Source organism: Cucurbita pepo, chromosome 16, assembly GCF_057944985.1.
Source record: "Cucurbita pepo subsp. pepo isolate OVF chromosome 16, ASM5794498v1, whole genome shotgun sequence".
NCBI classification, from domain to species: Eukaryota; Viridiplantae; Streptophyta; class Magnoliopsida; order Cucurbitales; family Cucurbitaceae; genus Cucurbita; species Cucurbita pepo.
This window is the reverse complement of record NC_141813.1, coordinates 12,633,926-12,660,406: the sequence shown is the minus strand read 5'-3', so window position 1 is coordinate 12,660,406 and position 26,481 is coordinate 12,633,926. Positions and strand designations below refer to the sequence as shown.

Genomic DNA, 26,481 nt, shown 5'->3' with positions numbered 1-26,481 from the left:
AATAAATCGAGATCCGATGATTATATGGTTAACAGAGTATCGTTTTCGTATTATCTATCGATTAAGAACCGATCGTTTTAAGCTATTATAAGTAAAAAATGAAACAAAGATGAACGATAATCGAGCAACGTTTTTTAAGGTAATTTGGGTATGTTTGAAATTTGATATGGGCCATGCTTTATATGGTATGAACATCAAGTCTCATGCAAATACTGCAACTTATGGGTGTACAAAGATAGATAAACAAATGTATTAATTAATTTTTATAATTTAAAAAAAAAAACAAAGTTAATTTTTTTAATTTTGTTTAATTTCCATAATCACATGGTTTATAAAAAGCCTACCAACATATATTGTTTTGTCCAATCAATCTCATGGAAGAAAGCTTCAAAATGAGGATGCATCAAATCGGACCAACTCCGACGATGGCAACGGGACTGCCGCCGTTGCCACCTTTAGGAAAACCGGTAGCTAGCGGTGACAAAAAGTTACTTATGTTTCATTACAACAGGAATTCAAACGTGTATGGAAATGACAAAAGTATGTTTTCTGAAGGAGAAGGAAGGACGACGCTATCACTGAAACAAGACCAATCACAAGTTCCCAACTCCAACAACGACCTCAATACGGAAGCTAAACGGCTAAAAAGGTTCGTTTTCGTAAAAATAACTTTTCAAGTGTTGGTGTGACCTAAGTTTTACGTTGGTTAAGAAAGGAGAAGATCGTAGACATATAAGTAAGGAGCGGAATCTTTTAGAGTAACCAAAAACAAAACCACGAGAGTTTATGTTCAAAATAAACAATATTATATCATTTTGGAGATCTCTAATAAGTAGTATCAGAGTCATATCCCTAACTTACCCATGTTAGTAAAATAAAAAAATCGTGGCCTCGAGTAGTCATAGTAGAGATCTATAGTAAAACTTTACCATATAGATGATTATTTAAGGGAAGACACGGTGGAACGAGGGGAGTATTGTTGGTGTGACCGAGTCTATGCTCAAAGTAAACAATATCATATCATTTTGGAGATCTCTAACAAATAGTATCAGAGTCATATCCCAAACTTACCCATGTCAATAAAATAAAAAATCGTGGACCTCGAGTAGTCATAGTAGAGATCTATAGTAAAACTTTACCGAATAGATGAGTATTTAAGGGAAGACACGGTGGAACGAGGGGAGTATTGTTGGTGTGACCGAATTTTCACGATAACTAAGGTAAAAAAACAAATTACCTGGGTTTTTTTTTTTTTTTTTTTACTAGGGTGATCCAAAGCAGACAATACTCACAAAAGTATAGACTGAAACAGCTTCATCATATTACAGAGCTTGAATCAGAACTCAAAGCCCTTCAGGTAATAATACAAATCAAAATAAGCCTTTTTTTTTTTTTCACTTAAAATCTAAGTTTAATAAAATTAATTAATTAATTAACGAATAAAACAGGCGGAAGTAACAATTACCTCACCGAGGATAAAATTCATGGATCGCCAAAATTCACTGCTCCGAGCCGAGAATTACTCCATCAAAGAGAAATTAACTGCGTACACAGGCGAGCTTCTATTCAAAGAAGGTAAATTTAATTAATTAATTAATTTTATTTTTTCTTTTTCCAGAAAATTAATTAATTATTTTTCGGGGCAGCCCAATACGAGGAGTTGAAAAGGGAGAGAAATATGCTGAAGGAGATATATGAAGTGTATCAGTTAAAGCTGTTGGAGACACTGAAAGGCAGTAATAACAACGCGAGCATTGCTGCTGCAGGCGGGGGAAGCACTTTCCAAGTGGTTGAAAATCACCCACAAAGTGCTACCAAATCAAATCCCTTTACCATGCTTCAAAATTGAATTTAATATATATATATATATATATATATATATATATATATATATATATTTGTGTGTTTTGATGCATTTTTCTATGTAATTTGTGGGGATTTCTTTTGTAGTTTGGATTGAAACCCGACCATATGTTTTCGAACCAAAAAAACTAGTGTAAAGGTTTCAAACTAACGATCGTAACAAATAAAGTATATAGACTAAATTGTTACTAAAATTGAAAGTATAGAGCCTAAATATGAGACCTCACATTGGAAAGGAGAACAAAACATTCTTGGGTGTGGAAACCTCTCTAACAGACGCGTTTTAAAACCTTGGAGGGAAAGCCCAAAGAGGACAATATCTACTAGTGGTAGGTTTGAGCTGTTACAAATGGTATCAGAGTGTGTCATCAGGTGGTGTGCCAATGAGAAGCCTGAGCCCCAGAGGAGGTGGACACGAGACAGTATGCCAGCAAGGACGCTAGGCCCCAAAGGGGGGGGGGGGGTGGATTGGGAGTCCCACATCGATTGGAGAAGGGAACGAGTGCCAACAAAGACACTAGACACTGAAGAGGGGTGAATTGTGAGATCTCACATCAGTTAGAGAGGAGAACTAAGCATTCAAGGGTGTGGAAGCCTCTCCCTAACAGAGGCGTTTTAAAACCATGAGGGGTAACCCAGAAGGGAAAGCCCGAAAAAACAATATCTACTAACGGTAGATTTGGGCTGTTACACTAAATTGTTACTTCATAAGAGTTCTCGAGCTAAAAGTAACTTTTAACTATTTTATTTGAACTATACATACCAGTCAAAAATATTTGACTACTCGACCGATGATATATGTCTAATCTATTTCGACAAAAGTGAGTAAATGGGAAGCTCTCTTCATCCCATCTTAGACCCAAACCTAAGAATCTTTTAACCCAAATGCCCCATCTACGTAATTGCTACCATTTCACACTCTTTTCACTTATTTAGTATACAGCGACCTCAAGGAAAGAAATAGCTAAGTTCTGGTTCCAGAAGAACAGTATAACAAAACAATATATGATTCTGCTACCACCTGCTAATATTCATAACTTTACTATTCAAAACTTCCTTTATTTCAATAATAATTGAACAGCATAGATAGAACTGAACTCCTCCTAGTCCTGCTTTGAATGGAAGAGACTTTTGTTTAACCACTCCACCCTCCTGCCCGAGTATTAGTTACATGCGTAGACATCACTATTACAGAAACGAAAACGAAAACAAGTTTTAGTCACTCACATTTGCATCGGAGGTTAAGGTTGATGATAAGAGCGGCACAATTTACGAGACCAACATCTTGGTAATGAATGAGAATTAAAAGAATGCATAGGAACTCCTTGAAGTATATGAGAATTATAGATTAACCATCCACAGGGTTTGTTAATCCATAAGTTTGTATCTTTTTTCTTGCACACCCGTGACTCCCATTTGAATCTCAATTATTGTATGAAGTGGAACCTGACAAAATTGAACCGAACCATTTTAAACCATTCTAGTTACCACTAAGCATTCTTTTGCTCCTTGGTATTGGAATTGAAAATGAACTGATCGTTAGTCAATTATCTACACAATTACCTCAATGTGTGGAATTTCTTTTAGGGGCCTATCAGCAAAATAAGCATATAACGCTCTCAAGACCGCCTGCAAGACGGGAAAAACGCTTTTAGGAAGATTACCACGTGTAAAAATGTACGATGTAATGGTTTAAAACTAACTTACCTGATGAGAAATAACGACAACCGGCGCACGTTGTCTTTCAAGCTCAATAATTACTGGTTCAAGCCTGTGTCGTTAAGATTAATGGCCTCAGAAGGTAACAACAAAATAAAACATGCATTAGTCATTACTTACTGACCAAGAAAAAGTAATGAGAAGGACTGAAGCTTTGGGATTGGTTTATGTGAGATCCCACGTTGGTTGGAGTGGGAAATGAAGTATTCTTTATAAGGATGTGAAAACCTCTCCCTAACAGACGCATTTTAAAACCGTGAGACTGACGACGATACATAACGGGCCAAAGTGGACAATATTTATTAGCAGTGGACTTGAGCTGTTTCAAATGGAATGAGCCAAACACCGAGCAGCGTGCCAACGAGGACGTTGGGTCCTCAAGGAGGGTGGATTGTGAGATCCCATATTGGTTGGAGAGGAAACGAAGCATTCTTTATAAGGGTTTAGAAACCTCTCCTTAACAAACGCGTTCTAAAACCGTGAGATTGATGGCGATACGTAACGGGCCAAAGTAGACAATATTTGTTAGCGGTAAGCTTGGGCACCTTCTATGTTATTTCATTTTCCTCTAAAAGCTTGGTTTCCTTCAAAGAGACGAAAAGATTGATTTGGATGAAAAATAAAGTACTGCATACCTTTGGATAACATCCAAATAAGATTCTCCACGAGGATATCTATATCTCAATTTGTCCTTCTTGCGTGCCCTGCAAGTGAAAAATGCAAGGAAATAAACAACAAACAAGTGATGGTATAAACACCCGTCAAATCCTGTAGAAGACAAAGAGATGAAGATCAAGAGGGGTAAAGGGAGATCGCACATACTCGTACTCCTCGGGCATGTTTTTCTTTGTCTCTTCATAAGTCATTCCATCGCAAACTCCAACATATATCTCATCAAGTGCACGCCATTGAATCTAACAGAAGGAAATAGTCATAGAGCGTTTCATACTTGTTTTTACAAGTAAGCATTAATTTTCCAGAAAACAAGCTAACCTTAGGGAATCCAACAATAGGACTCGCAGTCAAAATTGTTCGCTGAAGTGTGCTGGTCCAAATCTAGACCGCAACAAAGTCATAAAAAGATGTCATTAGCATTTTAAATAACCAGATGCACATTGACTCCCATTGAAATTCCAAGCTTACAGAGGCAGCCCGTTCGGACTTCAGTCGTTTTTCAACAAAGTTAGCAAGCTTCTTAGAGTAAACTTCTCCAGCCTCACTGCCAAAAGAAGTAAACCAATCCCAGTTCAATATACTAATAGGAACCCGATATTGAGACTGAGAATAAGAAAATAAGACTAAAATTATGTTACAATATCAAAGAGAAAATACACAGGTCTATCTCCCTCCTACATTATTAATCCCCAAAATTTTGCCCACTACCAAACCCCGAACTCACTTTATTTATAACCATCCATCCCAACCAACTTATCAGGTAACTACAGTTTTCCTAATTTCTAAATAATATTCTCAAATTTCACAGTTATATTTCTAACTTATTCATACAGCTGATGTTTTTGATAATCCAATGTATTGAGTAAGAGATACAAGCACTGCATTATCCTTGTTCACAGAGACCAACTCCAGAGTAGCAAGATTTGTCAAATATCTGAAAAAGGTTGAGATAATTTAGGGGCATGGCTCTTTAGCATTCACAGAATAGAAAATACTGCCCTAGTTTATAAAATTTACTAACTAGACTACACTACCCTTGGGTGGGAAAATGAAAAGAAAATTGCAAAATAAAAGTTAGATCTAATCTATATGACAAGAAACCCAAACAAGAAGGGAAGAAAAAGTAAATATAGAAATAATCCCTCCATTTAGGTTGGGCTCTCTTGAAACTTAAAAGAACCTTGAAGAAGCTCCACCAAAATTTGTTCTATCAACAGAAAGTTGCTCCAATAGCAATCTAATATAATATGAAGAACCATTTCTTTTTTCTTCTATCCTAGTCAATAAACTCAGAATTTTACCCCAAAAAGAACTCTACAGCTTTATACCATAGCCAAAATCACACTTCGGTTTCATTTTCACAGGGCAACAGAAAGCAAACTGAAGAAAGAATGATGGTGGAGAGAGGGATTGGTCGAGAATACTGACGATACTTGAGAGTTTTTTTTATCGACTCTTGGTTTAAAAGATGGTGTAGAGAGGCATCTATCTAGACTATTTTGTAGCTAAGATTTTTAAATATTTTTTGAACAGACAAGTAAAAATTTCTTTGGATACAATGCTTTAGTTAACTGGTCTTTTTGCCTTCATGAACATCATTTTTACTCTGTCCCTGGTTACTGTGATATTATGTGTCAGTTAAGTGTGAAAAAATAATGGCAGATTGAACAGCCAAATCTCTCCTTTCATAACTACAGGTACTAGATACACTATGTTACCTATGAAATCTTTTGTGATTTAATGAACATGAAGACTTTATCCCTATACCTGCGTTTATGCATACCTTAATTCATTGTCACCTCCAATCCTACCTCGAACATTATCCATACTCTCTCCATGCCTAGTGAGCAATATCGGACGTGGAGTGAGATGGGTATTCACCTGCACCATGATAAGTAAACTATCTGATGAGAGCATCAAGAAGTTTGTTGAGTACATAATAATATAATAATATAAAGATTATTTTTCATAGTACATTAAAAATACATCCAACACGTAAAAAAATCCTGAACTTGTACGAAAGCAACAATCATCAAACAATTTTCACAGGCTGCACATATGTGAATTCAATTGGCAAATCATACACTCAAGATTCCAATTTTCAGGATTAACAATTCATAAAGTGATATCACCTTGAGCCCTTTTTGAAATATAACAATTCGTATGGGACGTCACCTTGAACCCTTCCAAATTTAGTGGTTATTGAATTCCGTCTCCTTTATTTGTTATATAATGTTTTAAAAGGAAGTTTAATTGAGGCCTTTTTGTAAATTTGCTCACGCTCAATGGCAATTCAAAAAGCTTAGCTTTATTTCAATGTCTCCTTCTTTAATCTCCCTAACACTCACATAGAAGTCAATGGCTCGAAAACTACAAGAAAGGACAACACCTGGTGGTCGACTGAGCAATAAGGATGATTTATGACAAGACTACAATCCATTAAATTCATGCTAGAATATATGGAGCCTCAAAAGTATTAATAATGTCTACATTTTTGTCACAATAAATAAAAAGTATTGATAAACAGAGATCATACCAAGAAAAAGACGATACGTCCAGGGAGATACCCGCTGATGTTGTTGACCTGAATAAGAAAAACATGTTTCAGGATACCAGAATTAAGTGAAATAAATCCTACGCATACTTCATCTAAGCAAAATTAACACGATTGAAAATGATAGTTTTCAAAAAAGAATCACCCTAAAAAATCAGAAGTCTGAAAGGAAATAACAAATTATTAACCTTAGCAACCGAGGAATTGAAAACTATGAGGTAACAAAGGCACAATAACCACAGGAGCTAAACTTACTTGAATCTGTCCTCCATGGCCACTAACCATGTCGATCATTTTAATGTAAGATCCCTCTTCAACAGGCTCATAGACCTGGCATGAGTAGCAAATTCAGATGTTTCGATGTTTCAACAGAATCAATATAATAAGTATCCTGTCGATATATACTAGAAAAATATTAATATTTTAGAAAACTACTTTTTCATAGTTGTCTAGTCGAGCTTTGAAGTCTCGACATCCAGCCTCAAAATCTGTCCTGAAAGAAAGAAAGGAAAAAAAAAAACACTCAACTGTGTTCTTAAAAAAAGAATACACACTATATTCCAGAAAGAACGAAAGAAGCTCTTGGGAAACATACTCCTCAGCATAATCAGGACTTTGTTGTATTTTAAGACGTATATTCCTTTCAATGATGCGCTGATCATTGCATAGAGTTTCCAGAAAAATTATCTGCAGTTGAAAGATAAAGAAGAATGAGATTACTATATATTTCTGGAATTCTTCCCTCTATTTACTATTACGATCAGTATACCCGACATTTTCCTTCAGCCAATTTCATCAACATGTTTCTCCGTTTCCTGGTACTGTTTGTGGCATCAAGTATTCCAACCTAAATTAATCTAGCATTAGCAAATAAAACCATTAGTTTCTGTGTAATAGATGCAACAGTGGAAGACCTTACCTGGCCACCTTCTTGCATCCAAGATATCATATCCTCCATAGCTAAAGCTGCTACCTAGTAGCAGGTGATATATTAAAACTATGTACACAGAGAAAAAACTAACATGGTGTTAACATTACAAATCATCCCTGTTAGTCAGGTAAATTTAAAATTGTATCTGATTCCTTTGTTGTAGGAATATGAAGAGTTCGTTGATTTCTTAAAATAATGTACTTCTGTTAGACAATTGAAGGTGAAAGTATTCCCACTTTCTTTTAGATAACATGTCATCAGTTCCTAGTAATCACCTCGTTACGTGCCTCCATGCCTTCTGGATTGTCAGCTCGGAAAAAGTCAGCAGACTGCATAAAGAAATTTTATTGGCAAAATTGAACATCAAAAATAGAACAAGACATCCTCATGACACCATGATCACCAAAAGACTGAAGTATGAGTTAATAAAACCATGAAAGATCTTGTTTCTATAAAAAAAAATTATTTGAAAAAACAAAACAAAGCAAACTAAGGAAGTGCCCTCAAAAAGTAACCTAGGGAGCCTAATGACAATCTTTGAAGAAAGCAATCCTAAAAATGCAGTCCTACCACACAAGTTTATGCGGGCTCCTAAGAACCCTTTGATTATTGTCCATCTAGTCATAATTGATTGTTCTCCCCCAAACATTGTCACCTTACACGGTACAAATATAAAGAACGAGTCTCCAAATAGATAATAAAATACTATGACATTGAAGAATTGCCAATATGTCAAAATTGTACATCATAATTGAAAACACACCTGATTAGCTCCATGTTTAAGGCGTCGGTACTGTTCAAAAAAGAAAACATTTTTATATTGAAATCTAAAGTTCATTCATCATATAACACAACGGATAAGAATGATAAGAAAGTCGAACCTTGCCAACGTTGAAATGCTTTGTCTCATGACCTAACCAACGAAGATATCTTGTAAGCTTAGCTGCAGTAAAAGTTTTGCCTCGAGCTGGCAAACCAACCTAAACCATATTAAAAAGTCATGAGAGAATTATCATTCTTGAGACTAGACTACTAATGAAAAAGTGCAATTCTGTCACCAAATACTACTGCAGCTTTCTTCTTAGCCTACTACAGTGAGTGTAGTCCACCTCACCATATCTACAACTCAATGATTAATGATATTTAATGCAAACCATTTGAAGAAAATTACCAAGACAATTGCCAAATGTCTATCCTCCTTTGGACCAAGCATTTGATCAGCAACAGCTGCAGCTGCAACAGCTCCCGCTGCTGCTGGCATTGAATTCTACATATTAACAAACAAGAAACACAAAAGATAAATAATATGACTTGTGATATAGAGAGATAAAAAGGCAAAAACAAACCTTGGACTCCGTATCCAATTTCAGATCTGAAAAGATAGTGCTGGTACTAGCTGATTTAACAAGCCTAGGGGATCCAACACCTCGATCCACAAAAAGCCCCCTATGACTGTCTTGCTTTTGCAAATGAGAAAACGTCCCTACCGACTTTGATTCAACCGTTCCGGAACCCATATACATCTTGGGTGGATCGGGAACAATCACTGTCATATTCTAAATAAGCAACAAAAAAAAAATAAACGTGATTAAAAATGCCACAAAATGGAAGAAGAGTACAAGTTCGGTTATTGGAGCGCAAAAATCAATATAATTTCTATTACTGGTTTAGATATTGATTTCATGTCTCTAATGAGACAACAAGGATGGACAAATAAACAAACTAGCTAAACATCAGTGTAGTTTTTTTAGATTGAACTTCTAAAATTGTTTTTCATTTTTAAGACAGTTTGAGAAGATGCTTTCATATTATTGTATCTCCATTTATCTCATCTCCATGGTCATTTTCATGTTTTACACTCTGATGCCTATTAGAGAATTATAATTTAATATTTACAAGCAAGAAAACACCTTTACATTTGTTGATCGATCCCCAACAACTCCACTCTCCTTAGATGATGAAGTGTTTCCCGGGCCATCAGCATTGAAATGAACCCCAAAGCCAGTTAATGATCTTGGAGTCTCCGTCAAGTTGGCTGCATATACAAAGCCTGAGTTTGAAGGAGCTGGAACCACGTAGTGTTCAAGATCGAGCTCCAAGCTAACCGATGAGTTATTCTGAAGAGGCAATAGAAAAGATGAAAGAATAAGGTATGAAGAAAATAAATATTACTAAAGCTCTGCTTCTAATACACCTGGAAATAATATGAATTTCAATACTTATTTCCCATTGAATTTGAAATGTAAATGTCATAAATTGATGCAAAAAAGCTGCAATATCTCAATGTAATTTTAAATAAATATGTCTGCATCTCTATGTTCAAGTTTTAAGATAATGACATGTTAGTTTCATATATCGTTTATGCGTCATGTTCTTGCGCTTAAAGACAAAGCATGCGATAAGCAATTCCTTTTAACATTTCAAAAATAACTCTGCATTGTTGCACATTACTGTAAGCAACTAATCAAACACTAATACAACAAAGGTTGGAGTAGTACTGAACGGAAGAACGCAATAGTGAGCGGTAATATTACACTGGCAAATAAAAATTTCATTACAATACAATAATATTCAATGAAACATTGCATATTTTGATAGGAATGGAACATTGTATATGTAATGCTTTCATTTTTTGATGGAAGGGGAAGATATGATACCTCCGGACCTGTCTCCGACACTGAATTTATGCTCACATCAGGAATTCCACGAACAGCTGAAGGACGAAGATTGTCTTGATACGCCCTCCAACTTGCAGCAAGATCAAAGGGCGAAACCCTGTCTGCTTTAATGAATACCCTGTACTCCAAAACCTCATCAGCACTCAATTTGAAAAGAGCCATCCTGGTGTCCCCTTGCAGCATTCCTCCAGAGAGTAGACGGTTCGGACCCTCCTCGACAATACAAGGTGAATTGCTATACCTCGGCTTCAACAGGAACTTGAAATCCAGAGATTCTGGATTCAACAGAGTATAGATGAAATGAAAATCAAAATTTCTGCAATTTCATTTCCATTACGGAGTTCCAAAATACTGGTTTTGTTGTTGTGCAACCAAATCAAGTTCAGAAAACTATGTAGTAAAGAGATTGAAAATCCTCAATTTCATATCCTATTCAAGCACGACGAATCAGTTCTAGTTCATTTAGAACATATGTCTAAGCTTTCCAATCACCAAATTAACTCCCAACGTTCACCCCCAACCCCGAATCCATCCTGACAGGTGAATAATAGGAAGTTGAATCATAGTTACCGTGATTAGGAGGAACGACAAAGCTCAATTCCCACATTGATGCTGATTCGCGTTCTAAAGAGAGCTGTGACACCAACGCAATTATACTTAACAGTAGAGATTGGCAGAAACTCGAGAATAAACAAAGAATAACAGAAAGAGATTGATTACAGCTTTAGATGAATCCCACGAACCAACAAGCGGGACAGAGCCGTAAATATGAGGAATGAGCTCGCCTTTGAGTTTAAAATTCTCCATCTTCAAGGAAATATAGAGCTGTCCACCCGCTTGGTCTAGGTTTTCCTCCCGCTCTTCTTCGTTACCATGAGAGCCACCATCCAAATTCTTGGACGTACCGGTACCCATTCTTCTTGAACTGCTTCAAGGAATTGCTTCCGCCAGAAAATTTCCAGAACAAGATTGGGATTTGACACAGAGAATCTATCGCCACTGCAGGAAACAACTTGAAGCCATGAACAAATATGCGCTTAGATTCTGTTCTATTTTCGGGAATCGGATAAAAGTTGGAGAGGGACGAGAGATGGAGAATAAAAGTGAGGAAATGGGCAGTTCGCGCGTTCTTGCGATCAGTTTATTTGGTCGTTCTTTTTCTTATCGATAAAAGAGACAACGAAATACCTCGCTAGCGTTGGTGAAAAACGATGGCCCATCACTGCCACGTCTGCGAATGTCTTGAGTTCTACTCCACTGCACGACGGTGCACCCACTCACGCTGTACCAAGCTTTTCCACATGGCCTCCTTCCAAACTCAACAACCCTAATCCTCGTTTAACTCCGTTACACAGGCGTGAAAACTGTTAGATAAACACGACTCTCTATAATGGTATGATATTGTCCACTTTGAGCATAAGCTCTCATGGCTATCAGACCAATGGAGAGATCCTAAATTAGCCGATGTGGGACTTTCATCATCCAACACCTCCCCTCGAACAAAGTGCGCCTTCCCTTAATCAAGGCAACACCTCCCCTCGAACAAAGTGCGCCTTCCCTTAATCAAGGCTCGACTCCTTTGGAGTTTTAGTCATTTTTTACTGCCTTCGAGGAGGCTTGACTCCTTTTCTTTTGAAGTCCTTTGTTCGATATTTGAGGATTTACCAATCTATTGGCACGACTAAGTTTTAGGGCATGACTCTGATACCATTTGTAACGCCCCAGATCCACCGCTAGGCCTCGTGTCTTCCCCCCTTCGGGGAAGAGCGAGAAGGCTGGCACATCGTCCGGTGTCTGGCTCTGATACCATGTTAGATGAACACGACTCTTCACAATGGTATGATATTGTCTACTTTGAGCATAAGTTCTCATGGCTTTGCTTTGAGTTTTCACAAGCCTCAAACCAATGAAGAGAGTATTCTTTGTTTATAAACTCATGATCATTCCCTAAATCAGCGGATGTGTGACTTTCATCATCCAACAGAAACATCTTCTTAGTAGGTGAATTTTAAAACTTTGAGAGAAGTCCAAAAGGATAAGGTCAAAAAGGACAATATTCGCTAGCGGGGAGTCTAGGAGTATTACAAATGGTATCAGAGTCAAACATTAGAACCGATATGCTAGCGAGAACACTGGGCTTGGAAGAGGATTGTGAGATCCTATATAGGAAAATATCTATTAGCGGTGAACTTGAGTTATACAACATACAAATAGTATCAAAGTCAGGCACTTGAGGCAATGTGCTAGCAAGGATGCTGGGTTTGGAAGCGAGCGGTAAGATTTCATGCGATAATATCTTATAGTAGTGGACGTGGGTGGTTACAAAAATAAAAATATGTGAAAAGTCTTATCGTTCTTTACAAAAACAATAAAATAAAAGCGGGTATTTGATAAAAAAAAAATATATATATATATATATATATATACGGTAAAAATTTAAGAATGGAAAATATGTGAAATGTCTCATAATCCTTAATTAAAAGTGGGTATTTAGTTAATAAATCAAGGGTAAAATTGTAATTTTAAAATGTAAGATCATATTGAAACATAATCGAGAGGTAAAGATACAACACTTTAAACTCTATCGACCGAATGGAAATTAAGTTCAAAATTCACAACGAACGATGTAAAGAGTATTTTTATTCGCTTAATTAAAAAATATATATAATTTTGATCGAATCATCATAGTTAAATTTTTTTTTTTATTAGTTATTGAAATTTTAAAAATGACGTTTAGATCCCTAAAATTTAAATATGATTTTTATATCTAGCTACCTAATAATATATATATATATATATAGTTGAATTTTTTTTTTTTTTTTTTGTCGTCATATTTGATATTTATTATAAACAAGATACCTCGTTCAACGACCAATTAAAAATTAAATTCAAATATCGAAAATAAAACATGTTATTTAAAAAGACTCACTAAAAACTAAATTCAAAACTTAAAAAAAAAGATATCCAATTTAAGAACGAACATAAATTCTATATTCTAGAGATTAAAAATATTAAAACATCACCGTCTATATATTTTAGAAAATAATTAGATATTTAAAAAAAAATTAAGTATTTAAGGTATTAAGGTATCTAAATAATTTAGATATTTTTAAAAAAATGATTATATAATTTAAGAATATATCATCTTGCCTTTCTAACAAATTTTTTTATAATAGATGAAAATAAATAATTAAATCTATGGTTTAATGATTAATTAGTTACTATATGAATATGTTATTAGATTATTAAATATAAATTCATGAATTTAAAAACAACTAAATTAATAAAAATATATACTTAAATTTTCAAAAGTTCGGATGAAAAATAAAATATTCGTTAATTTTTAAATAAACTTTCATTAATATTTTTTTATTTAAAAAAATTAAAAAATATTTACTCTTATTACCATATTTAAAAAATATCCATTAATGTTTTAAAAGTAGCATGAATATTTTTTTATATTTATTAAAAAAAAAATTATACTATCTATTAACAAAAATCGTCTATTGACATCTCAAAGATTATCAACAAAAATTTTAATGTTACGTTAATGAGTATTTTTTAAACGTAATATTGGTATTTTTAAATTTTTTAAATTTTTTTAAAGGTATTTTTAAATATTTGAAAAAAAAATCTAGAGTGAAAAATAAAAAATGTTTTTAAAATTTTTAAAAAATTTAAAGGTATATTTAGAAAAATTATATATATATATATATATATATATATATATATATATAATTAAGCTTATATTTAAAATTTGAAATTTTATGAGTATATTTTAGACGAATTCTAATAAATAAATTCATTTTGTTACACGTGACTCGATAATTATGGATTAACCTTTTTTGGTTTTTTCTTCATTAATATTGAATAATAAGAATATTAAAACTATTATGATATATGTTGGCAATAAAATAAATTATAGTAATTGAATTTTGATTTAAATATTAAAGTCTTTTGATTAGTAATTTATTTTATTTGTACTAATATCTATTTTAATATTTAAATTTTAATCCAACCATTACCAGGTTTTTTTTTTTTTTCTAAAATAAATTTTAATATTAAAACCTGAATATAATTTGTATAGTTTTGTATAGTAGTGATTATCTTGTTTACCATATAATAATAATAATAATAAATATTTATTTCAACTTCAATTTCTTCCGGATAAAATAAAAACGTAGTTACTTTATTTGTTTGTTTTTTCTCTTTTTAGAAAATAATTACTTTTTTTTTTTGTTGTTATATTTTGTTTATGTTATGTATATTCGAAATACTTTAAAAGACTCGGGGACCACAATAACTCGAGTAACCTGAATTGAATTATTAACTTATAAATTGAATTAAAATATATAAAAATTTAAATAAAATCGCTACCTGATTATAATTTGTAATTTTAAAAATATTTACTGAAGAGTTATAAATATTTATTTAATATAATTTAGATATTAATATTTTATTTTTCTTCATGTTTTTTTTTTTTAACATTAAAAATTAATTCAATTAAATATTATATAATTTGACCGAGTCGGTTGATTATTTAAAAAAAATATATATATATATATATAATATAAATGGATAGAGCAAAGTTCATTTTCAAGAAAATAATAGAATACTAATTATTATAATTCAAATATTGGGAAAGTCTCTTTCTTTCTCGTGATTAAGGGTAAGATGTTTTGTGTGTAATGGTCTTTCAGGACAAAAACTTTATAGAGCAAAGGAGGAAGTTTTCTGGATAATATGCTACGTAGATTACACAATATTCCCGTAGGTTAAATACCGCCAAAAGTATACGGATATGTCAGCCACGTGAACAGAAGGAAGGCAACACGTGGACAGTTGAAAGTGGTGGAAATTAATTTAATTATCCGTTCTGAGTCCATTATTTTTTGTATTTTCTTTGACCTTTCTTACCCAAGCGGTGCTGACTCAGCATTTCCAACCTTTTTCCAAATGGATAAACCCAAACGAGAAAATTGGAGTTTCGAGGGTCAATAAATGACCTCCTAAAACCAACTAAATACATGCACGTGGCGCTTGAATAGGGCACCTCTCCTGTGGTCCCGGAGCTACGTAGGTTGCGGTCTGGATAATACCCGAAACGACGACGTTTTCACCATGATTGCGCCATTATAAATGCGTGGCCAACGGCGGTGTTTCTGAACATTTTCCGACGATTCTACGTGTTAATCTCTGCGATTCGTTTTTTGTTTTCTGAACTGTTTTTGCTCTCTCCTTTTCTTCTTCGTCTTCGAAGTTTTCTTTGAGTTTTTTCTAGTCAATATGTGTGGAATTCTTGCCGTTCTTGGTTGCGCCGATGATTCTCTGGCCAAACGTGTTCGTGTTCTTGAACTATCTCGTCGGCAAGTTCTTAATCTTCTCTGCATTTTTGTTGTTTGTTGATTTCATCGTTCTCTCATTTCGTTTCTTTATCTGTATACCAGTCGGTGCTTTATTTATAGCTATCTGCACGTTATATTTGAAGTAATGGAGCTTTTTAACTTTGTAAAATGTGAAAAACAACGAATAAATTCGAAATAATTTGCTGAAAATCCATTTCTCTTCATCTATGATCGTTTTAGGTTTTTTCTCTTCAGATATCGGTGAATTTTTTTGATACTGTATTTAGAGTTTGATATAAGCAGCTGCATGTTTGTCCATATTAAGCATGGAGATGGTTTGAAGTTTGAATGATATAATACACTTACCCTATGAAGGTTTAAACTGTGTTTCAAATCCAGTGTCTGTGGAAATAGTTAGCGAACGGAACTCTGATTGTATTTAGTTTGTAATCTCTAGTTCGATTTTGGCATTTCCTTCCATGCAGCGATTCCCGTGAAAAAAAGAACTCTGTATCTGATTGTGACCTTTCAACTTTTGAACTTTTAAAATTTTGGCTGAGAATCAGACATGTGGATCCCTACCACAACGACGTTGGATAATATTAAGGCAGAAAACGGAAGGTTTATTGATTCGCATGGTTAATCGAATAAATTTCACAGAACTGACTTAATTACTTGTTGTGGTTTGATAGATTGAAACACCGTGGCCCAGACTGGAGTGGGCTCTACCAGCACGGCGATTGCTACTTAACGCATCAACGTTTAGCCATTATCGATCCTGCATCCGGTGATCAACCTCTTTATAATGAAGATAAGTCCGTTGTCGTCACGGTACACTCCCTTACCTTCTTCTTCGTTGTGATGGATGTGTGTTGTTTTTTCCAAATGAGAGGGGAAGCAGGCACACGAAAGCACTCTCTCTTATCGTTCTGTTGAGCAAAAGTGTTTGCCTGAAATTAGGTTAACGGAGAGATATACAACCATGAGGAGCTGAGGAAGAAATTGAGGAACCACAAATTTCGAACCGGCAGTGACTGCGATGTTATCTCGCATCTGGTATTAACAGATATGATTATGTGAATAATTTTTGCTCGAATAATTTGATTTTTTTTCACGAGTTACCCATTTGGTGTGCTCAAGTGGATGGGATTAAGATATATTTCGTTTGGTGTCTGTGTAGTATGAAGAATATGGAGAGAATTTTGTGGACATGCTTGATGGAATGTTCTCTTTCGTTCTTTTGGACACGCGTGACAACAGTTTCATTGCCGCTCGAGATGCAATTGGAATTACTTCCCTATACATTGGCTGGGGACTCGATGGTAACTAAAATAATTCTGAATCCCCTTCGTTAGTCCCTGTGTTTAATCTATTATCCTTTGACATGGTCTCTAAATACTCTTTATTTTATATATTGGTCAGGCTCAGTGTGGATATCTTCGGAACTCAAAGGCCTGAATGATGATTGTGAACATTTTGAGACCTTCCCACCTGGGCACTTATACTCTAGCAAGCAAGGTGGATTCAAAAGGTGGTATAATCCAACCTGGTTCTCGGAGGGTATTCCATCGACCCCGTATGACCCACTTGTTCTGAGACGCGCATTGGAGAATGTATGAATTGGAAGATACTTGATTAAGTTTAACGTGTTTTGAGATTCTATTAGGATAAAGAGCTTACGTGCTAAATTATGCAGGCTGTGATCAAAAGGCTGATGACCGATGTCCCTTTTGGAGTTCTGCTATCTGGTGGCCTAGATTCATCGTTGGTTGCCTCTATCACAGCTCGTCACTTAGCCGGCACAAGAGCTGCCAAGCAGTGGGGTACACAACTCCATTCCTTCTGTGTTGGTCTTGAGGTAGGTTTCTTTTCCTCTTAAAGTTCATACAATTATCGATTATGTGCATACTGGGAGCCGTTTAAGATTAGTCCTCTGTTCATCTGATGTTCAGGGTTCACCGGATCTGAAGGCTGCTAGAGAAGTTGCAGATTTTTTGGGAACTGTCCACCACGAGTTCCATTTCACAGTTCAGGTACGATACATATCTCGAGAACTTTGCCAACAAATATGCATCCCCCTTTTGTTGATATAATATTACAATCGTTATTTTCTTTTATAATAGGATGGGATTGATGCCATTGAAGACGTTATCTACCATATAGAAACATATGATGTAACTACTATCAGGGCAAGCACACCTATGTTTCTTATGGCACGAAAGATTAAGTCACTAGGAGTAAAGATGGTGATTTCTGGTGAAGGCGCTGATGAGATTTTTGGCGGATATCTGTACTTCCACAAGGCTCCTAATAAGGAAGAGTTTCACCGTGAAAGTTGTCGCAAGGTATATGATTTTATGAACAGCCCTGATCGATTTTTTATGGTTTGGGTGAGAGGCATTGCATTAATATCAAAGAGCTCTTTTTCTTGCTTGCAGATAAAGGAACTTCACCTGTATGATTGCTTGAGAGCTAACAAAGCAACTTCAGCGTGGGGCTTGGAAGTTCGAGTTCCATTTTTAGATAAGGAATTTATTAATGTTGCAATGGCCATCGATCCAGAATGGAAAATGGTAGAGAAATAAATTTCCCAAGCCTTCTTCTTTGCTTTGTAGTACCCCTTTTCGTTTCTCCTCTAATCCATTGATCTATTTCAGGTCAAACGTGAACAAGGTAGAATTGAAAAATGGGTCCTCAGGAAAGCTTTTGATGATCAACAGCAGCCATATCTCCCTAAGGTCTCAAGAAAAACCCCTAGTGTATCATTCAACAACCATAACTTAGATTAGAATGTGACCCTTTTTTCCTGCATGCAGAGTGTTCTGTACAGACAGAAGGAACAATTCAGCGATGGTGTTGGATATAGTTGGATTGATGGCCTTAAATCCCATGCTGCTCAACATGTAATATGCTAGCCCTTTCCTTTCTATTGCCTTTAAACCCATTCAGTGGTTTTGCTTGATGATGACTTCTCAATACATAATTTCAGGTGACTGATAAGATGATGCAGAACGCCGAACACATCTTCCCCCAAAACACTCCAACATCAAAAGAAGCCTACTACTACAGAACCATATTCGAGAGGTTCTTCCCACAGGTAATTTACTTTCATCAACAACATTGTTGACCCATATGAGTGAATTTCATTAACCCAGTTTTGCAATGACTTTACAGAACTCAGCTCGGCTGACCGTTCCAGGAGGACCAAGCATTGCGTGCAGCACAGCAAAGGCTGTCGAGTGGGACGCTGCTTGGTCTAAAAATCTCGATCCGTCAGGTAGAGCGGCGCTTGGAGTCCACGTTTCAGCTTATGCAGATGAGGCAACCAACGTCAACAGCATTGTCCCGTCCAAGATGATCGATACCATTCCGAGAATGGAGGTGAGTACATCTGGATTAAAAATCCTCAGCTAGTATAGGATATAGTAGTAGGCTAACCTTGCTTGATATTAGATCATGTCCTCTGAAGTACATGTTTAAGTGCACAGGAGTGATGTAAAGTAAGGGTCTTGAGCAGAGTATTATATTGAGACATTCCAAGTAAACTTTCTATGAATCTATTATATCTTCTCTAGGATTCTTCGGATTATGTGATTTTCTGCCTTTTAAGCATGTCTGGACGCACATTATAATTATATAATTGATGTGATTCCGTGAATTGCAAAGGTTGAATCAAATTTCTGTTCTCTTGGTCGTTGACAAATAAACGAATCTTTTTATTTGTAAGTAGCTGTTTCTATATATATATATATCTCAGCCCTATAATCTAATTTCAGCCATCATCAAAATTTACAATACCTCATCCTAGAAAACGAGCTTCTTCCTAATTCTCTCCTGCAATTATTCTGTACAAGAGAACAGAAACACAAAATCCTGAACCCCTTGCTAACTATTCTAACTAATTCTAGAAAATGGGTTATATGCAACTTCCCATTCTTCACTGTTCGGAGCGTCGTAGCACAATTCTTCTCTGTCTGTAGTCCTCCAAATAATCACGACATAGACTGGTCGAGCACGTCGGATATTTCTTGTTGTGGCTTGTATTGTTTTGAAGATGGTTTTCTTCAGCTTCCCCTAAGAACGGGAAGAACAATCAATAAACAGCATGTTTCCCCCACGACTCTTCAACTAATCACATCAAATAACGTATATGATCCATGATTGTCCTTGTAAAAGATCAAATTGAAGAACACTGATATATTTGCATCACAGAGCTCTAGAACACTTATTTTGCAACACAAACAACCAATGGTCGATGCAGTTTAATTCCATTTTCCATTTTTGTAAGATTAGTTTGAGAGGGGTGAGGATGTACTCGACTCAAGATACTGCTCTCCTAAGCATGCGTCGTTGGATGAAGGTCAGTTCTCGCACTGTATCTTCAAATCTCATCAGAACCGTTGCTGTTTTCGTTGGCATCATCGTGAATTTGGGACTTCCCTGCCAAACAATGTGATAGAGATCTCACGTTATAACCAAGTTTATAGATTACACTTCACTTAACATAAGCATCTGATGAGTTAGTTACCTGATAATGAGCTAGACCCAACTGTGTTCTTCTGCAAGAGTTTCTGGCACATTACAGTTTCCTGGAAATCCAGGAAAGTGTAATTAAGAAACTCTAATCTCTCGGAATCAGTCATCTTTGAAAATCCAAATGAAGTAGTCCATGTATGGAGCACACTAGAAACAGCTGGTAAGATCAGCCTCTGAACTCCCAGTCCTCTCAGCCTCTGGAAACACATGTCAAATCATTAGAAGTACAATAGTTTCTGAGCACTAGAGGAAAAAATGGTTAAGAAAAAGAATGGAAATGAAGAAAAGCATATGTATGTTAGAGTGCAACTACCTCTTCGAGCTCGTTCATCAAAATACGACACATGCCGAGTCGGCGATACTGAAAACGAGTGCCAACGAGTGGAACTTCTGCGACCTTCTCTCCATAGATCCTAGAGAGAACAAAAAGTGAAAGGCATGTCAAAGGAATGTTTAAATTCTAGGTCCTACCGTCACAGCCGAGATATATGTGCTCACCTTATAGCAGCGACACTAACTAATTCTTCGTTTCGTTCTAAAAGGACTGTATAGAAACCTTGAAAGTTCAACCGCTTAAGCTCTGAACTGCAAAGTCATAGACAACAAAATCAGCTGGACATTGCAAAGAACTCATAGCTTTGATCATGAACCATCTATTTCCACACAATTGTCAAGAACATATAGAACCAGCACGGATATCCTATCTACATTTTCTGATATATTTTGAAAGAAGGGAACAAAAAGACCAAAAGGGGGTTGCCAATTTCCGAGTACAAATCGCTGCATGCATTTAAGAAGGAAACGAAAACACCTATAAAATGAACGTCTCACCTTCTGCTAAAGATGACGTCCTCTGCAATGTCTCTCCTCGTGTGATGTTCCCTAACTGGTTTGAAACATTCATGCATCACAGATAGAGCAACATTGAGCTTGCTCTGGGTTTCTGTCAAGGTCTCAAGGTGAGGAGAATTGAAATAATCAGTATCAGAGGTTGTGGCCTTTAGTAGTGACCAGGTTAGATTGTCACCACCCACTGGAATTGATCTTCCCAATAGCTTCTGGAGACCACAATATATCTGGACCAAAACAAGGAAGACTAAGAATATTTACTATATGATTTTCATAACATTAATTAAACTGAACACCGACATACTTGCTACTCGGCCGAGGCATTTTAAATCGTATCCCAATATATCAACTTTTTAAGCAATCAATTCTCAATGAAGTCAGATTATGCAAAATCATCCAAGTTTATATTATAAAATACATGGAGTAGTAAGCTCGTGACAGTCGAACCTTCTAAAGAAATGAAGAAGGGTTGAGAATTACCACTTTACATTGTTTGTTACAAAACCAATAAGTGTTAGAACGGATTCCAAACTTTTTGGTCTCCCTTAGGCATTCAACATGATCTGCACGAAGAAACTACCCGAGCATTAACGGACGATATTTGTGGGTTATTCTTAAAAAATATGCATGTTCTTATGTAATGAATGACTTCTTAGATGAAGTACCTACATTTACGTTCACATTGATAACAAGTGAGGGAAGGGTCATCAGCAACATTGGCACCTTTACTCAAATTATTCTGGCCACAAATGCCACAACAACACGATGGACAAAACCAATCACCTTCGGGAATGTCCTAAAACAGTCAACAGTCAACAAATCTCAAATTTCTAATATATTGAACTAAGAAACTAAGAAGAGGTATGTCTACCTGTAAACCCAGGCAGCTTTGGTGGAATGATGATGGACACTGATCACATAAAATTAATGTGCCTCCAAAGTGACAAATTGAACAGATATAGTCATTCTCACCTTTAGAATAGCCACCTTCCATACAATCAAATGCTTCGCTCTTAAAGTTCGAGGTCTTTTTATTGCATAGTATCTGGCACTCTAACAAAGATTGTCCATCTTCCAGCAGTATATTTGCAGCCGATCGAGATGAAATACCGCCAGCGTGTATTCCAAAACCATTGATAGTAAATACCTTCTGACAGCAGCAGCATTTGATCCCATCACGAGATATCCTTCCTTCAGCCATTGGTTGAAGGCCCTTCCCTCTACAGTAATAAACCTTTGCCCTGGGCAACACCATATTGTTGTCTATCAACCAGGAGAGTACTGTTCTAGGGTTGTGGTGTGAAGGACTTGGAGTGACCACCTCATTAACTCTTTTGCTTGAGCGTGACACCCGCATAGACCTCCTATGTTCTATGTCATCTGACAATTTATTTATACTCGCACATACACTTTCTCTGTTCAATTTTTGCTTAAATGCTCCAGGACTTCTTGTGGACCTCACATACTTTTTGCATACAGTCTGGATGCCTGATTCACATGCTTTACCATCTAAATTATGTTGGCTTTGAGCTAAGTGAGGTGAAAAACAAAATAAATTAGCCATGCTCCTGGGTTGTTTAGTTCTTTGAAATTTATCTTGACCAAATTCCTCGAAACCTTTGGGTGGAGATATTCTAGGAGACTCTCCACAACATGTTCTTATTGAATTTGAAGGCATCGAGCATTCCTGTACATCTATATTACTTGGTGCAGAGTAAATTTTATTACTAACTAACTGGCCCTCAGCCTTCTGTATAATGAATACATTTTCCATAGTTCTAACAGGAGAGTCGGTAGGATTGTAGACACCCTCTTCATCTAAACAGATCTTGCAGGCGGTTGAAAGTGTCATACAACTTCTGCCTAGAGGTGAAGTGTAGCGCCATCTTTGCCTGTCTCCTTTACCTTTCTGTTTGACAAGCATATGCCATCCCAAAGATAATAGATGCCTCCTTGCTTCTGATTGCATTTTAAGCACATCCTTAGCTCCATTACTTCCTAACTGACTCAGGTTATGGTAGTCCATGACAGCTTTATGCAAAAGTTCAGGTTGTTCTAAGACAACACTAGAACTGTCGAGAGTAGTCGGAAAGCGGTTATTGTAGTCCATGACAGCTTTATGCAAAAGTTCAGGTTGTCCTAAGACAACACCAGAACTGTCGAGAGTAGTCGGAAAGCAGTTGTTGGGACTTGAACTCTTTTCTCTCTGTTCAAGGGCACTAGATGAGAGTATCACATGACATGAGTCATGCATGATTCTCCTTTCATTTCCGGAAACAGATGGAGGGATCTCAACGGAGTGTTCCTCCAAGAGATTGCACACCTGAAGAAGAGAATAGAAACACTTTCCATCAGGAGAGGTATATCTAAAAGTAGGCTTATCTGTCCTGCATTCAATTTCCCAGCCAAGATGTAAAAGATGCTTCCTTGCATTTTCAGCCAAAGCTTGTGTAGCCTTTTCTTTGCCCCAAATTGAATATTCCTTAACAGCATCAGGGCATGATGCAGCATCAAGAGGAATCGTAGCACTAAGAGTTTCCCATTTAACAAACCTCCCACGTCCCAAACATTTCAGCTGTTTATTTACATTTTTATGCTTGATAATTGGCGGTTGCTGACAGCTAATGGAACCACTAGCACCAGAAAATGCCTCAGAATCAGAAGCTATGGTTGACGATCCTCTAGGCAGCACAGATAATGCTTCATCATGGCAGGAAAAATCTAAATCATTCGAAGTTTTTGATTCGATATCATCATCTAGTTGAGATTTTCCTTGAGATAGATGAAAATCAATAGAATTTGGACCAGAATCTAGCAACTCCGCATCCAAACTATCATGTGTGTGCACTTCTCCCAGAGCATCAAATGCATTTTCCTGATTGAAATCATCCTTAACCATCATATCACTTTTTATAGATTCCCCAGTAACTGCAGTTGTATCAAAGTCAACAAAATTGATAGAAGGATTCTTGTTGACACAATCATTAGTTTTTCCAAACTCACATCTTACACTTGAAGAAATTTCGAACACCCGAAGCATTTCCTTTAGAGTAATATCTAAATTTTCGTCAATGACCTCCATCACCAACTCCTTCCACAAATCGTTCATAGGAGAAGTCCACTCACCAATCTTCATGAAATCTTCTTTTGCCCGTACTTCATACCATATTTGCTTCAAAGAAACTGGAAGATAGGATTCCTGCTCACATTGATCCATTAACTCAAGAAACGACCAAGTCCCACGTCTCTGCCAATCCCCGGTAGCCTCGTTCCAATCCTGCGTAATACGCAACGTTCCAATTCCAACAGTCAACTCATCTCCCAAATCTGGAAAGAAAATTCTTCTCTCTTCAGAACCATCTTCATGATCAAAAACAACACCTTCCCACCACGCATCCTGGTAATTCACATCAACACACTGTCCATATGGCAAGCCCCACTTTCCAAACTCAACCATAGGTGGTATTGGCCTTATATATCCTCGAACATTTGTATTCCCACTCAAGGAATTAGCCTCATCTAAATTAGCAGAAACGGAAATAGCATCAACAAGCAAACCAGAACCATCATTACAAAGAAGATGATCGTACATAACATGACGAACTCCATTGCTACATGCAATAACAGTCCCACCATGCCAAGAACCAAGAAAGCCATCTTCCAAACTCCTTATCTGCCATAATTGACATTCATAATGTCAAAATTTCACAAACAAAGAGGCCTCATTATAAACCTACAAAGACATCCCCAATCTCTTTCCGCAAAGACGAAACCACAAAAAAGTATGTATAACAGGCAAAAAAAACACACAACATTACCAAATAAAACAAAAAATCCTCATTAACCTCAAAAGTTCTCCAATGAACCCCGAAATAATCAAACAAACGGAACAGATAATACCTTGATTTCAGAAAACAATACAAAAACGGCATAAAAACGAAGAAAAATAAATCAAAATAGCCAGCCGTACCCTCGATTTCCAATCCGAAGACTCAAAACACCATTAAAGGCTGAAACAGAGTTACATTACCTCTACTTTTTCATCAACGAGAAGCCTTCTTTCTACTCGGCGCTTCCTCTTCCTCCCAGCGCCCTGTACCTCAAGGTGCAGGACCGCCATTGATACGGCGAGAAGAAAACGGAAGAACCAATCTGTAGCCTGGCCTGTAATATTAACTGTTCACTCTTTTCCCATACTTTGCCACCAAGGTAACCACGAAACGGAGATGGAAATACTACGGGAGATCCCATGCGACCGTATTCATGGTAACTAATCTGTAATCTTCAAAACCATTGGTCCACGTCATCATTCCGATTACGTGGCGCGAATATACGTTCTTTATAATACTCTTGTGCGTATCTCTCTCTCTCTCGTAATCCCATGCATTTCCTAAAAATTAAACGCTTAAAAAAGGAATTCGAAAAGTGCGTAATCTGCTGGGAGAGAGCGCACCGTATCAATATGCAGATTATTTTCTCAATATAATTAAGGTTAAAAATTAGTAAAAATATTTTAATAAATAATAATTTAATTTATTTTAAAGATTTTTTCCTTTGTTATAATTTTTCCCCTATCGAAAAATATATTATTATCAAATTTAACATTTTATAATTAAACTAAATTTAAATTATTTTTCATTTTTTAAATAATTATTATTATTGTGAGAGAGAAAGTGTAGACAAAAAAACAAAATTATTTTAGCTTTTACGGTAGAAGAAATTAATTATTATAAATATAAATAAATTAAATATTTATTTATTAATTTTTATTTTAATAAATGAAAAAAAAATGGTTTTTTAACATATAAATTGTTAATTACTTTTTTTTTTTTTATATTAAATAATCCTCAACCGTATAATTTTTTTTGTTTGTTAGATTTAATAGAATTTAATGCCAAAAATCATTATTAATATCGTGCTTTAATTTATTTAAATAAATATATATAATTGAATGCACGAATTTGAACTCCTTTATGCATTAGTGAATTCGGTTACAGTTAAATAGAAACAATATTTATATTTAGTATTTAGTCCTTGCATTTCTCAAAAATTAAATGTTTGGATATAACGAATTTTTAAAACATTTTCTCCAATATAATCATAATTGGAAACTCGCAATTAGTTTCGTGCCAACTGTATTGTAAAAACTTCCCAATTCGGAAGGTAATCTACATGGAATATTTTATTTCACAAATTATATTAAAATATTATTAATTTAAAAAGGGTAAAATTGGAAGGATAATATATATATATATATATATATATATAATTTAGTATTAATATTAATTTTTAATTTTGAGTATGTCAACAATTATGAGTGGAAAAGTCCAC

General features: G+C 35.7%; 3 protein-coding genes across 5 annotated transcripts; 1 reads left to right on the top strand and 2 right to left on the bottom strand.

The window, feature by feature from the left end:
• Window positions 1-2,891: 2,891 nt before the first annotated feature.
• On the bottom strand, window positions 2,892-11,587 carry LOC111777595 (6-phosphofructo-2-kinase/fructose-2,6-bisphosphatase). Of its 2 annotated transcripts, none has more exons than XM_087118639.1 (23): window positions 11,141-11,587; window positions 10,991-11,054; window positions 10,400-10,695; window positions 9,653-9,859; window positions 9,089-9,298; window positions 8,914-9,009; window positions 8,624-8,722; window positions 8,506-8,535; window positions 8,018-8,071; window positions 7,731-7,784; window positions 7,581-7,658; window positions 7,407-7,498; window positions 7,247-7,304; window positions 7,067-7,141; window positions 6,794-6,841; window positions 6,041-6,138; window positions 4,726-4,801; window positions 4,576-4,638; window positions 4,405-4,496; window positions 4,218-4,286; window positions 3,571-3,634; window positions 3,427-3,492; window positions 2,892-3,309 (listed from the first exon to the last, which is right to left on the bottom strand). In XM_087118639.1, exons 1-23 carry the CDS (start codon window positions 11,333-11,335, stop codon window positions 3,232-3,234), a joined length of 2,262 nt encoding a protein of 753 aa, XP_086974765.1. In that variant the 5' UTR covers window positions 11,336-11,587; the 3' UTR covers window positions 2,892-3,231. The 2 variants fall into 2 exon arrangements, with proteins under 2 accessions (XP_086974765.1, XP_086974766.1); XM_087118640.1 differs by having other exon boundaries at window positions 9,659-9,859.
• A 3,993-nt stretch (window positions 11,588-15,580) lies between these two features.
• Window positions 15,581-19,354, top strand: LOC111777596 (asparagine synthetase [glutamine-hydrolyzing] 1). The gene is made up of 13 exons (XM_023657263.2): window positions 15,581-15,786; window positions 16,458-16,596; window positions 16,726-16,821; window positions 16,946-17,087; window positions 17,188-17,378; window positions 17,462-17,623; window positions 17,718-17,798; window positions 17,889-18,110; window positions 18,204-18,338; window positions 18,423-18,503; window positions 18,582-18,668; window positions 18,755-18,862; window positions 18,940-19,354. The coding sequence occupies exons 1-13, from the start codon at window positions 15,707-15,709 to the stop codon at window positions 19,177-19,179; spliced, it is 1,764 nt and encodes a 587-aa protein (XP_023513031.2). The 5' UTR covers window positions 15,581-15,706; the 3' UTR covers window positions 19,180-19,354.
• Window positions 19,355-19,492: 138 nt separating this feature from the next.
• On the bottom strand, window positions 19,493-25,348 carry LOC111777057 (uncharacterized). Of its 2 annotated transcripts, XR_015412140.1 has the most exons (10): window positions 25,181-25,348; window positions 22,022-24,823; window positions 21,820-21,946; window positions 21,631-21,713; window positions 21,133-21,377; window positions 20,800-20,886; window positions 20,615-20,714; window positions 20,294-20,498; window positions 20,081-20,205; window positions 19,493-19,839 (listed from the first exon to the last, which is right to left on the bottom strand). XR_015412140.1 is itself a non-coding variant. In XM_023656499.2 (9 exons), exons 1-9 carry the CDS (start codon window positions 25,268-25,270, stop codon window positions 20,147-20,149), a joined length of 3,798 nt encoding a protein of 1,265 aa, XP_023512267.2. In that variant the 5' UTR covers window positions 25,271-25,348; the 3' UTR covers window positions 19,948-20,146. The 2 variants fall into 2 exon arrangements, 1 of the variants encoding a protein (XP_023512267.2); XM_023656499.2 differs by lacking the exon at window positions 19,493-19,839 and having other exon boundaries at window positions 19,948-20,205.
• Between the last annotated feature and the right edge of the window lie 1,133 nt (window positions 25,349-26,481).

Excerpts from the sequence above, each read along its gene's own strand:
- LOC111777595 (XM_087118639.1), bottom strand. The coding sequence starts at position 11,335 with ATGGGTACCGGTACGTCCAAGAATTTGGATGGTGGCTCTCATGGTAAC. Across the intron at positions 6,842-7,066 it reads GCCATGGAGGACAGATTCAA|GTCAACAACATCAGCGGGTA; the intron begins GTAAGTTTAGCT and ends TTTCTTATTCAG. Across the intron at positions 3,310-3,426 it reads AAGAAATTCCACACATTGAG|GTTCCACTTCATACAATAAT; the intron begins GTAATTGTGTAG and ends CAATTTTGTCAG.
- LOC111777596 (XM_023657263.2), top strand. The coding sequence starts at position 15,707 with ATGTGTGGAATTCTTGCCGTTCTTGGTTGCGCCGATGATTCTCTGGCC. Across the intron at positions 17,799-17,888 it reads AGTTCCATTTCACAGTTCAG|GATGGGATTGATGCCATTGA; the intron begins GTACGATACATA and ends CTTTTATAATAG. Across the intron at positions 18,111-18,203 it reads ACCGTGAAAGTTGTCGCAAG|ATAAAGGAACTTCACCTGTA; the intron begins GTATATGATTTT and ends TCTTGCTTGCAG.
- LOC111777057 (XM_023656499.2), bottom strand. The coding sequence starts at position 25,270 with ATGGCGGTCCTGCACCTTGAGGTACAGGGCGCTGGGAGGAAGAGGAAG. Across the intron at positions 21,947-22,021 it reads AAAGCTGCCTGGGTTTACAG|GACATTCCCGAAGGTGATTG; the intron begins GTAGACATACCT and ends TGACTGTTTTAG. Across the intron at positions 21,714-21,819 it reads TTATCAATGTGAACGTAAAT|ATCATGTTGAATGCCTAAGG; the intron begins GTAGGTACTTCA and ends TTCTTCGTGCAG.